The sequence below is a fragment of the Ursus maritimus genome, unplaced genomic scaffold (assembly GCF_017311325.1).
Source record: "Ursus maritimus isolate PB19 unplaced genomic scaffold, ASM1731132v1 scaffold_26, whole genome shotgun sequence".
In the NCBI taxonomy this organism is placed as follows: domain Eukaryota; kingdom Metazoa; phylum Chordata; class Mammalia; order Carnivora; family Ursidae; genus Ursus; species Ursus maritimus.
This window is the reverse complement of record NW_024425119.1, coordinates 41,912,450-41,925,742: the sequence shown is the minus strand read 5'-3', so window position 1 is coordinate 41,925,742 and position 13,293 is coordinate 41,912,450. Positions and strand designations below refer to the sequence as shown.

General features: G+C 47.6%; 1 protein-coding gene across 3 annotated transcripts in view; it reads right to left on the bottom strand.

Annotated features, from left to right (window-relative positions):
* The window catches only part of ACVR1B (activin A receptor type 1B), a 34,104-nt gene extending 24,069 nt beyond the window's left edge, over positions 1 to 10,035 (bottom strand). Inside the window, exons 1-2 of one of the 3 annotated variants that reach the window (XM_040642484.1) lie at positions 9,877 to 10,007; positions 8,471 to 8,619 (exon numbers count right to left, since the gene is read on the bottom strand). Coding sequence is in view for 1 of the 3 variants with exons in the window: in XM_040642483.1 (XP_040498417.1) it covers positions 9,877 to 9,967 (91 nt within the window). In the remaining 2 variants the exon portion in view is untranslated. Of the gene's footprint in view, positions 1 to 8,470; positions 8,620 to 9,876 lie in introns of all 3 variants that reach the window. The other 2 variants (XM_040642483.1, XM_040642485.1) reach the window with 2 other exon arrangements.
* Positions 10,036 to 13,293: the final 3,258 nt, after the last annotated feature.

Here is a 13,293-nt window from a genome sequence, read left to right as displayed (position 1 = left end):
CATTTAAACACCTCACACAGGCACAGGCAAAAAAAAACCTCAGGGCGCCTGGCTCAGGTGGTAGAGCACGTAACTCTTGATCTCGGGGTCATGAGTCTGAGCCCCACGCTGGGTGCAGAGATTAAACAAATAAATAAATAACACGGGAAAAAACCCTGGAGGTCTAGCGCTCTTCAGATTGTGTTCTTCCTGAAGCCCTGTGCTCTCCAACATGTCCCGGGGACCTTTAAGCTCCACAAGGGGGGAGCCACCGTCCTGCGCTGCTTCACCATCTTCTCACTGGGGTCTAGCACAGCGCCTGGCAAACAGTGCTGTGCTTCGTACATCTCAGCCTAATAACTTGAGAGGGAAGGGGGCTCTGCCGGAGTGGCTCTACATTCGTATTCTTTAAAGGGTTGCACTGCTTTAAACAGACAAAGAAAAAAGAAAAACATTGTTCAGTAACTACTGATGCAGACGACGGCCAAAATGTTTAGGAAAATCCTGAATCAGGTTAAAAAAATGGAGGCGTCCGGCACTAAACTGTCACAAAACAGAGGTAATGTTTGGTTCCCCTGGTAGGGGTGAGGGGGGACAGTAACGGGGAACTGCCAATGCGCCAGCAGCCAAACCTCTAACCTAAGTAGCAACATCACGTAACATTAAAGCAATCAGATGCTACTGGTTGGTAAAAAAAAACAAACAAACAAAAAAACAGACCCAAGTTACATTTTCACCTTCCACAATCATCAAAATTAGATTTTAAAAATACATTAAAACAAAACAAAATCAAACCTCTCAAGTATCCAAGAGCCAAAATAAAGTCAAATTTTACATGTGTAGTTGGGTGGTACTTAAAAAAACCCAAAAAATGTACTGGTAAAAAGCACTTATGAAAAAAATGTAACCGACTTAATAAAGGAAGCAATTTGTACGAGGAGGGAAGAAACCCAGAGATTTAACAATAAGACACTTGACAAGTTTGGTATTTAATTCCAATCTGGGAAAAGGTCTCGGAATGGTTTGCATAAGAGAGAGGTGTTTGAAAAGCCAGCTCCACACTCCATCTATTCTACCAACTACCTTTCTGACATTCTGCTTGGAGACAAACCCAACCCTAGAGAGCTGTTTAAACAAGTTCACCCTTAAGCCTCAGGTCTAGAGAATGAAAGCTTTGTTCTCACTCAAAAGAGACGCTTGATGTTTATGCTAAGGAGACCTGTCATTGCAACTCAATTTATGGCTGACTGTAAATACCTGAATATCTTAGCAAGGGCCCACCTGCTGCCCAGGAGAACGTCAAGTTAAAACTGGAATGAGTGGTGTCTTACTACCAAGAGTGCCCGGTGTTCCCAGGCCCCAAGTGTACGGACTCAGCAGTCCTATTCAGACCATGTAGGAGTAACCTGGTACTTCTCCTTTAACTTACTGTTTATAGTGAACATGTAAAACCATTCTGCTCTCTCTCTTTGTTGTATTTAAATAGACGTATTTGTGGTTCATTAGGGCAGGGAGGATGTTTACGAGTGGTATTTTGTATTTGCTTCCTGACCTATTTACCATACCATGGATGAGTGGAGAGGAGACAGAGTACGTCACAGGTCTGCGTGAGAAGAGGAATAGGAATGGTTTCAGGCAACTGGGACAATGAAGGAGAAAAAAATCAGCCAGGGCTGAGAATAAAACTAATGAGGCTGAGATCAAGTGCATTTGGCTGGAATAAAATGGGTAGGTGGTAGAACAAAACAAAGATGAAAGCGGTGAGATAGCAAGAGAGCTTATCATGTTCCAAGAAACTCACAAATGTTTGTAGCATTTTTGAGTGACTAGGATAAAAACTGCATATAGAGGAGACAGTAAAAGTAGAGCAGGACAGAACTGGAATTATTTACCTAGGATGGTGCTGAGAGGATGGAAAAGAACGGAACGAATTCAATTAAACAATCTTATTAAGTACCTAAAATGTGCAAGGCTCTGTGACAGGACAAAGCCACAGAATGGAGGCTAAGCCAGTTCCAAGCATCCATTTTTAGGGGGCAGAGGCTGGGAGAGTGGGAGGTGCAGATGGACCAAAGAGCAGAGCAGAGAGGATGGAACCATGGACCAGGGGAAGGCAGGAGGACAAAGGAGGTCCCACACTGGAGGATGGTCCCTTTGGCTAAGAAGAGAAGGCCGAGGCCAAGCAAAACACAAGGCATATTAGGTCCACGGTGAACTGATGGATGCAAGGGTCCAGCAGGAGACAAGGACAGTAAGGGAGACGAGACCAAATCAGATGCACCATGATGCCAGGCTAAGGGGTCTGGGGTGGATCCTGGAGGCCACACGAAAGCAGTGGAGAGGGCGTGCTCTCCAAAGTTAAAGCCAGCAACAGAATGGACGGCAGGTGGGAGCCTGGAAGCAGAGACTGGTTAGAAAATTCCTCTCACGTCCTCGTCGGGTATGGTAGAGTGCAGGGTTTAGAGCACATGCTCTGGAGTCTGGCAGACCTCCAGCCCCCCACTGAACCTCTCCATGCCCTGGTCGCCTCATCTGCAAAACGGGGATAAGAGTGCTCAGAGTAGCTGCACGGAGTAGCCAACAAAACCCAAGTTCTCAGCATCACACCCGAGTGTACAGTAAGCGTTCAGTTAGCCAGAGGCCTTTATCACTACTGTCATCCCAGTGCACGAGAAGGGTCTAAACTCTTCCTAGTCTTGTGGTTGTTCCAACAGGAAGAAGAAAAGTCAATTTGTGTGTAAACTTCTGAAGGGCAAGGCCAGACTCTTTCCTCAGTATCCCTCTCACCATTCTGCTTGGTCCTGGATGTTAGAAATGAACACTGGTGACAATTCAATCTTATCGACCACAATTATAAAGTGTAATATACGAAAACACCAAGACAACACACGAAGATCTAGGGCAAGGCAGGCTCACCACAGCTATTTAATAAAAAAAGACACGCTTCAGTTCAGATGCCTCAACTCAAACACCATAACCACCTAAAAAACTTATCTCCAAAGTACCCACAATCTCCTCTCTCCTCCACTCACTCACGACTATCTAGGAAAAGGCAACTGGCAGTAGGTGAAAGCCACATGTGGTCAAAGGACTTTTCACATGCGAGGTTCACCAACAGCATGGCTGGGTACCAGGTCTCAAGTCTCCCTGAGCCTATCTTGGGTAGTTAGTTCCCTTCTTGCTTTCCTTCTCCTCACACATCCATGAGAGCCACTACACACACACACACAGACACACACACACACTTTAAAAAACATCACTTATTTACTATCTCAGTTTCTGTAGGTCAGAAGTCCAGGCACAGCATGACTGGTGTTGGCCAGGGCTGCCTTCTCCTCCAGGGCTGGGACCTCTTTCAAGCTCACTGGTTGTTGGCAAACGCCACTGCCTTGTGGATGGAAGCCTGAGGTCCCCTTTTGCCTCCTTGCTGACAGCCAGGGACCACTCTCAGCTCTGAGAGTTGGCCCGCAGTTCCTAGCCACGTGGCCCCCATGGGTAGTTCACACACAGATATTTGCTTTCCTCCAAACCAGCTGGAGCACTTCTGACTTCCTCTTCTGCAATCAGCTGCGAAAACTGCTTTCAAAGGGCTACGGTAGTTAGGTAAGGTTGGTCTATCACAACAGTCCCCTTAGCTGAAGATCAACTGATTTGGGACCTTAATCACATCTGCAAAATCCCTCCAAGGCGGACCTAGATTTGTGTTTAATAATTGGAAGGTGGTATATTCCAAAGGCAGGAAATCTTGGGGGAAGGGGGCAGAGAGTAGACTGTGGTAGGAAGAATCGCTTTATATTTTATTTATTGTCTATCTCACCTGCCAGAAAGTAAGCTTCATGAAGGAAGGCGTCTGTATGTCCTTTTGCCTACTGCTGTATCTCTAGCACCTATGACAGTACCTGGCACATGGTAGGTGCTCAATAAATGTGTTAAAGGACTCTTCAGATCACCGTATGTTTATTTAGATCACAACATATCTATGTATCACTATATACAGATCACTGAGATCACTATAGATACCTACATATATTTACTTCAAATAACTATATTTTTACAGGGTGGAAATGGGACTTCTCTCTGTATTCAAATTCTGGTTCAGTGAAACCATTTAGGAATCCTTGGAATTCCATACGATACAATTTTACCTCTGCCACAACGATCTGTATGGCTTTAACAAAATAAAGGTGATCATTTTTCACAGATTCCATATTCATTAAAATTTATCTGTAACCCCAAAATCAAAACTCTCAGTGCTTTCGTGGTCATTCACAGACATGAGCAGAGTGGTAAAAAATGTGGGTCCTCTAGGGGCGCCTGGGTGGCTCAGTCGTTAAGCGTCTGCCTTCGGCTCAGGGCGTGATCCCGGCGTTCTGGGATCGAGCCCCACATCAGGCTCCTCCGCTGGGAGCCTGCTTCTCCCTCTCCCACTCCCCTGCTGTGTTCCCTCTCTCGCTGGCTGTCTCTGTCAAATAAATAAATAAAAAATCTTAAAAAAAAAAAAATGTGGGTACTCCAAAGCACATGTCCCCAGCTGATGGTGAACAAGGTGACAATGCTCTGCCTTCTTGTTTCAGTTTTCATACTGTAAATACGTGTTCTTTTCACAGTATACTCTGTGCCATGCTTTTCACCTTTCTGCATTTTTGTGTTGGTGGTGGGATTTTGCTGTTTAAAGCGGTCCCCAAGAGTAGTGCTAAAATGCTCCCCAGTGTTCCCTAATTCAAGGAGACAGTGATGTGCCTTGCAGAGAAAACACATGTATCAGATGAGTGTCGCTCAGGATTGCATTATAGTGCTGCTGGCCTTAAGTACAAGGTTAATTAGCCAACGATATATATGAAATAAGGTGTTTTTAAACAGAAACACACACACAGCAGGGTTATGTACTGATCGGTGGAAGAAAAGGTGGTGAGCAGTGGCTCACAGGAACCTAACCCCGTCTTTCCCCTAGGAGCAGTGGTTTGGTATTTGCTAAGCCAATGTTCCAGTCGACTTTATACAATATTAAGTACCACAAATAATGACACTTGACTATATTAGCCTCATTTTACAGATGAAACAATGAAGTTGAGAAAGATGTGAAATGGTAGCTCTCAGCTCACTCTAGCACATCATTCTGTTTCATTTTTCCTCCAGAGCACTTAAGACTGAGAATTATGTTTACTTATTTATCTTCAGTCTAAGCCGCTGCTACTGTAAGTTCCGTGACAGTTAGGGACTGAGGGATGTTTGTCCGTCTCGTTCTCTCGGGGTTATCTCCCCAAGCCAAGAACCATTCTAGGCACATACCCAACCTAATGAATACAGAAATCTCCTATATGTAATTCTGTAAATATCAGGGGTGACTGACACTTCAAAGGGAAGGGCAGTTACTTTCATGATGTTAAATTCAAAATATTGAGTAAGACAAATGCAGGCTTAGGCTGAAGTGGAGAGAGAGGAAAGAAGACCAAAGAGAACCCCAGAGCCGCCTGAGGTGACACTGTCTCTGAAACCCAGAGAGCAGGTCCGATTGTCTGGGATGCAAACTCCACGGCTCAACCTAACGCTGGCAGAGAGCCAGACTCCGCGATAGTTTTTCACTTGGTGGTACATTTATCCTTGACGGGCAAGCCGGCAGGCGGAGAGACCAGGCAAGAGCGGGAATGGTACCTCCAGGAGCCCAAGCTCAGGTCAAACCACGTGTGTGAGAGACACTGCGGAGAGCAAAAACCCGGAGCAGGTAGGTAGGTGTTTGAACCTGGCCACGAGGCGGGGCCTACAGAGGGGGAGAGAAATGCAGATTAGACTGCGGGTCTGAGGGGCCCATTCCTTCAAAGGCTTCAGCGGTCCCAGTCCAGGCGGAACGGATGGGCTGCGGGTGCCAGGAGCACTTCCAATGTCAGAGGGATGGATGAGAAAGAGGACTCTAGGATTTTCTTTTCATAAACACAGAGAGGAAAATGAGATAAGACCCTCTTACATCAACTCCTACTGTAACAGACAAATAACACAAGAATTCAAGACAAAGAGGCGGGATTCCAGAATTAATGTTCACTGCTACTCCGAGCAAAAACTGAACAGTAAACAATAAGGATTTCAAAATTAAAACAAAAGAGCCACTTCAGTATTCCGATTTAACCTTCAAAAATAAAGCAGATCTAAAGCACCATGAACTGGGAATTCCATTCCACCTCAACTCCCTGCACTCCTCAGTTATTATGAGAGCAGACTGCAACGCAATTCAACTCATGTTCCAAAATGCAACAAGCAGCTTCGGCAGGACGTGCCGAAAGCAGCAGCTCGGCTCCTCGCTCCTCCTGCACGGATTCCTATGTTGGTAGAAAGGTTACAATTAGCTCACCGGTGGAGAATAAACCTATTTATAACACAGCAGTCCACCTGAAAGACACAATCATCTGAAAAGGTTTTTAGAGGAAAACGAAGTGCAGCTTCTTCCTGTGCTGACTGCAGATTCCCAAGGTCCTTTCGGATGAAGTCCTCAGTCTAACCTTCCTGTGTTCACAGGCACCATTCCAGCCACCTCTCAGCCTCCATGCTCTTATGTAACATTTACATAGTGCCATAAACATACCCAGAGTTGCGTAAGAATTAAAACGTTGCCAAACCAATAAAGCCTAAAGCAGGTCACTCCCTCCAGACTGTCTTTGATTAGCACAGGTACGCTGCCCGGTCTGCGATGCACAAGCCTGTCCAAAGACAGAAATCAACTTGAGGAAATCTGAAACGGTCTATCAGAGAAAATGCACAAATCAGAAGAAATTAACCTCCCTGTGGCCTGTGGCGCTTCTATCAATCCCAAGACTATGTTATTCTGCTCCGTAAGATAAAAAGGAACCCAACATTGCTTGTTCCCTGAAGTCAGAAACTGTGTCTAAAAATACCTCCCAGCCAACTGGCTATCAGTAAGTTAGTCTCACAAATGTCCCAATAAGAACTACGCAGGCTATTTCCTTACTTTACAGAGGGAAAACTGAGGCAGTCACAGAAAGGTTAAGCAGGTGACTTGTTCAAGGACAACCTGTAAGGGAGCAAAGTTCAGGGGCTGAGCTCTGGCCACCTCCCTCCATCTGGCTCCAACCTTTACCCAGAGTAGCCATTTTATTATGTTTTAATCACATCTGCTCCCGGAGCTCTTTTAACAAAATCAACTAGAGACTCTCTTCTTCTCTACAAGAGTTCACTTCCACTGTACTTCAAATCCATGTCCACTCAACAAAATTACAAGACTCGGCCTGAAATCAGATTTTTAAGTCTGTTCACAGAAATCCAAAATGTTCCTATCAGAACCTCAAACGTCTCCCTTGTTGCTTTTGTCTTCAGAAATTTATGCCATGTTCTCCCACTACTAACTAATGCAACTTTACATTTTTAAATACTGATGTGAAAATTCCAAAGGGAGGCCTTAAAACCTGCTATACCTATCAAGTGGATGCTGTTTACAACCTGGAACTCATTCTCCTTGCCACTGGCCTTCTACTAAGTCACAGTTAATGCACTAATAGGAACACCTATCCCTTGTTGCCCTCGTGTCGTGTCATGTCCAAACACCAGCCATCAGGGCTGCCTGGCTCAGCCACTCCCCCAGCTCACCTAGGAGAGCACACAGAGGAAGTGCAGGGGAGGAAAGCAATCAACTTCTTGTTAATCCCACAGCCTCTATTTTCCCAGAACTGACGTTTTACTTGAAGCCTCTTGCAACAGTGGTCTCTGTAGCATGCACTATTGGCAACTACATGTGTCCCGGAAAAAACTGTACTGTCTGGCCAAGAAGTTTAAAGGCCTTCGAGAATGTTTGCTGGACACACAACCTAATTTCCAATTTACCAAAAAAAGAAACTAACTCCCTATTATGCCCACCCATCCTCACCCTAACAAACATCCATTTTAGGAAGGTTACAAAAAATGAACTCTGCCCTATTCAGAACCAGCTGGATTACCAATTAAACATTCTTAACTAGGCTCACCACAAGAAAAACCCCACAGACACTACACCAAATCAACAGGGAAATGGCTGTTAAAAATCTCAACTATATTAGGAACAGTATAAAAAATTCTATGGGAAGAATGTTAAGATGTATTCAGACACCTACAAAATGACAAACCTGGTGGCTGCGTGTCCTTATTTACTATCCTACTAGAGAAATAGCATTATTATGTTACACGTTCCAAAAACATGGCCCATAATAAGGCCCAGCAAACATTATTCACAAAAACCATTATCTTACCACAACTGTCAGCCCATGTTCATAGACCTTCACCATGTTTATCAGAGCCCACGGCATATTAGCCATGCACAGAGCAGCAAGACCCAGGAATACACACGAGGTGCTTAACAGAAGCATTAGCCGGTGAACAAAGACCCCACCGCACAGGCTACACCACTGGGAACAGATATCAAAGCTGGAGATAATGAACTTGTTTTTGAGACTCCAAAGTAAGATGATGTCTTTTCTTGTTTGTCTGGTTTATTAAAGAAGCCTGAACCCACCTGAGAATCATTATTTTTAGTAGAGAGGAGAGCCACAGAACACACACTTGATCTCCCATAGCTGGAAGGTTAGGGGCTGCTGAGAAGTCAAAGCCCAGGCTTTGTACATCGGGAGCGAATACAATCCTCATCGTCTCTCCCAGATCCATCTGTGGGTCAATAATCACTTCAATATAACTGCCAAATATAACCTTCTTCTGCTACCCCAATGCCAAAACACATTTCAGACGAGTCTCTTAAATTAAATATTTTAGGGTTTCATCTGCTCTTCTTAGCCCCCGAAGCCTCAAAAACAACACACCCAGTCTAGTGTCCCACAGAAAGGTACCCACCTCTATAGTGAGAAGGGTGGGGGTGGTGTCAGGGAGCAGAAGGCTGTGGGGGTTGGAAGGTAAGGGGTGTGTAAGGGTGGGGGAGTGCGTGGGGGGCAGGGCTGGGAAAAGGGATTGTGTGGGAAGGTAAATAAGTACTGACCAAGGACCAGGGAGTCGGTCCAGTGGTGGGATCTTTAAATAATCTTGGGGGTTGGAGGGAGGTTCTAGGATTTCACCTGAAAAGGCAACCACAAAGTGATTAACTGAATGGGCCCCCTGGGGTGGGGTGGGGGAAGCGAGGTGGAAAGCAAATACACCTAGATGCAGATTAACCGTTCTGAAACCAGGTTTCCTAGGGTTAGAGAGATTCCAAAGCCAAGCTCCAAAAACGTTTAGGGGCCTTATTGGTCTCGCTTCCTCCACACGGCTTCCACGGGGCATGTGTATGTGGGGGGTTTTGCCCCACTGAACTCAAAGGGGCTGCGCGTTGGGGAAATGTGACTCCCTTTCCCAGAACATTAGGGAGGAAACAGAGGGAAGGGAAGAGACACCCCAAGTGCAGGTCCTGAAGGAAAGGTTAGAGACCCCTTCCCCCGTCATCTGAGGTGCGCAAGGGCTCGCAACATCAGGATACCTCGGAGAAGCAAAAACCCATCGCCTGAGCCCCTCAATCTTGGCGGGAGACAAGGCGCCCCCCAAGAGCATTTGGAGGGAGGGAATGAAGACCCCCGCCCTGGACATGCTCAGAGGCAGAAGCACGAACCTCCAAATCTCAGGGAAGGGAGCCTGCACTCCTCTCTATGGAACAAGGGGGTGCTGGGAGCGCGACCCTGAGAGCTCCCCGAATCCAGTTCCGCCTGGAAGAGGGCTCGGGTCCCCGGGGGCCCCGCATGAGCTCGGTCGCGGCTGGGCAGCCGCGCCTCGGAGGTCTGGGGACGGCGACCGTGGGTCACCCCGACTCCTCCGCGCCCCCCACCCGGCCATATTGTGCGCGTGGGGAGGGGGCGCGCTGTAGCCAGGGGCCGCGGCGCGAGGCCTCGCCCTCGCCCTGCCCTCTCCATCCCGGCCCCCGCCCCCCGGCCCGGGACTCACCCTGGATCCCCCGGGGCCCGGACCCGCCGCTGCCGGCGAGCAGGAGGACGACAAGGGGGAAGAAGGAGGAGGCTCCGGCCGACTCCGCCATAGTAACCGCCGCCGCCGCCGCCGCAGCCCAGCAGCGCCCAGCGCGCGCGCGCGCGCCCCCGGCGCCTCCCCTCCTCCCTCGGCCCCGCTCCCGCCTCCCTCTCCTCCGCCCGGCGCCGGCACGTGCGCTCCCGGCCGAGCCGGCGCCGCGGCCGCCGCGCGCGCCCCCGAAGGGCGGGGCCGGGTGCGCGCGGGCGCCCGCCTTAAAGGGGAGTGTCCCTGTTAAAGGGGTGGGAGGGGCTCGCGCCTCGGCCACCTCACGGGTGGGTGCCGAGCGCTTCGCGGAGAGGCCCGAGTCTGACACGCGGCCTCCACCCTGGCCTGCACCCCGCCCCGTGCGCAGTTATCAGCACCGATCTCCGTCGTCGGTATCGAATATTCTACGGGTCGCGTGCGTGTGTTCCTGTTCCATCCATCCCCTCTGTCTCGCCTCAAGCCCCCATCACGTCTCACGTCCCGCCGGGGTCCTCGCAACCGGCCTTCCTGTCCCGCGCGTACGCCTGCGGTCCGCTGGACGCAGGCAACCTGTGTGATCGCATACTGGGGTGCCCCTTTGCAGAACAGAGCCAGGTTTTTAATGCTAGCGCTCAGTCTTGGTGAGGGTGCTGCGAGAGGCACTCCCATTCTGCTGGGAGGTAGAACCCTTTTGGTAAACAGTTTGACATTATGTATCAAATGCCTTAAAATATCCATACCCATGGGCTGGTATTATTCCTTATCTGTCTCCAAGAAATAATAGAGATGAGGACCAATATGCATGAAAAATGTTAACGGTTGCATGTTAATCATTGTAAAAAGCTGGACACGAAAGTAGGCAGTAATAGAAGACAAATAAATGGTGGCCCATCCATGTGATGGAGCATTATTTAATGATTAAAAATTCTATTTATGAAAACTAATGAGGTGAGATGTTTGTGAGATAATGTTAAATGAGCAAGCAAAATACCAAACCAATACTGCAAAAAATATTTGCAATATTATTGTAATTTTGTTGATAATATATAACTGTATGGAGGAAAGACTGGAAAGGAATTACCCAATATTATCAGTAGTTATTGCCAGGATTTTTTTTTTTTTTTACTTTTTCTTGAAACACTTCAAGGTTTTCTAAATATTTTACAAATAAACAAGTGTTACTTTCAAAATTAGAAAAAGTACTTAAAGAAGATTAACTAAATTGCCCGTATCTTTTCGAAAAGAGTTTGCTTTCTTTAGCTTGAGAAACAGTTTGAGCTCTTGAAGAGGACAGGGTCTTCGGAACCAGAGTTCTGGTTCTGAGGTTTCCTTTTCTTATGAACTGGGATGAAAACTTGGGCAAATTTCTTAACCTCTCTGTACAGGGCATCATCATGCAAGATCGAGGGGTGGAGAGGATGACCGGAGGTGGGGGGCAATGTTTCCTTCATCTTATAAGTTGTTACCAATCTGAAGAATGCCCATCCTCACCTCCAGGAAAAAAAAAAAAAAGACTGCAGCCACACTCCCCAGACACAATTCACACACAAACACACACGTGCAAAGTCACTCAGAAACGCTGTCTACGAGTTGGTCAGTAGCTAGATGAGCAAACACCTTATTTTTATACTGCTCTCCCTCATCACCCCAAAATGGGTACACACACCCCAGTCCATCTAACTGGTCTCTCAAACTCTGCTCCACCCATGCCTAGGGCGCCCAGCTGTGAGGTGCACAGCGCTGGGGTACTGTGTTAGTTTCCTAGGGCTGCCTTAACAAAGTACCACAAACTGGGTGGCTTAAAATAACAGAAATTTATTCTCTCACAGTTCTGGAGGCTAGAAATCTGAAACCAGGGTGTCAGCAGGCCCATGCTCTCTCTCAAGCCTCTAGGGAAGAATCCTTCCTTGTGTCTTCTGGCTTCTGGTGGTTCCCAGAATCCTTGGTGTTCCCTGGCTTGCGGAAGCATAATTTCATTCTCTGCCTCCATCTTCGACACGGCCATCTTTTCTCTGTGTATCTCTGTGTCCAAATTTCTCTCTTCCTATAAAGACACCAGTCACTGGATCAGGGCCAACCCTAATCCAGTATGAGTTCAAGTAATTTTAACTTGATTATATCTGCAAAGATTCTATTTCTAAAAAAGATCACATTCACAGGTTCTGGGTGGACATGAATTCGGGGGAGATGCTATTCAATACATTTACATTTACCAACCCCTGTGGTTGGGAAGAGAAAGCTGACCCCTCCGGAACACATTTCTGGGGCCAAGGAGGAGGAACTGTCCTTCCCCTAAACCTTGCTAAGGGTGGCTACTATGGCTGCAGACCCAGAAGCAGCCTGTGGTTACCTCACTCCTAGACTGCAAGGTCAGCTACACACCTGAGTGCACAGAACCAGAACCCTGGGTCAACGACCCGAAGCCAGCTCTACCGTCTCGCTTGATAGCATTTGACCTCCCTAAACTTCGATTCAGTCATCTGTAAAATGGAACTGATAACCATAGTTCTATCTCGGGGCACCTGGGTGGCTCAGTGGGTTAGCATCTGACCCTTGGTTTCGGCTCAGGTCATGATCTCAGGGTTGTGAGATCAGGTCCTATGTCAGGCTCGGAGCTCAGCAGGGAGTCTGCTTGAAGTTCTTTCTCTCTCCCTCTCCCTCTGCCCCTCTCCCTGTGCTCTCTCTCTAAAGTAAATAAATCGTTTTTAAAAAATGTAGTTCCATCTCACAGAGACGTTGTGAGGATATCGTATGTAAAGCACTTAGCATAGGCTCTGACACATCGGAAGTGATATAAAAAGAATAGCTATTATTATGACGACGATTTGACCTTTACTGCAATCCTGTGAAGTGGTTGAGGCATGTCGGTGTATGTGCAATTTACAGGTGAGGCAGTTGCGACCTGGGGAAGGTGAACACCTTGCCCAAGCTCACGTATAATTAAGTGTTGAAGGCCCAGCCTGCTGGTCCTGTGCTCCTTCAACGTGCTAGCATCTCATGCTTTCCCAGGGACTGGTCTCCGAGAGCCAGCTGAAGGTGGGGAACTTAGACTGGATGGGGTGTGGGAGGGGTTAGTTATATCCTTACACCCTATTCCTGAGAGTTTGGTGCATCCCCTCAAATCAGAGCTTTCCTATGTGATGTGCCTACCTTCCCTTTTAGGTCCTGAGCCGAGCCCTACTGAGCGCGATCTGTCTGTGTCCCGCCCACAGCTCAGCAAAGTGTCCATTTCTGTAAACCTCCTTAGTCTTAGCACTGGGCCCACATCACAATCTATAAGCTTCCTCTCTGCCCTGCAATGTCCCCTTGTCATGGGATTCCCCAGAGCTCACTCCCTGGGCTCCGCCGACTAGACCATCCAGTGTCATAGCT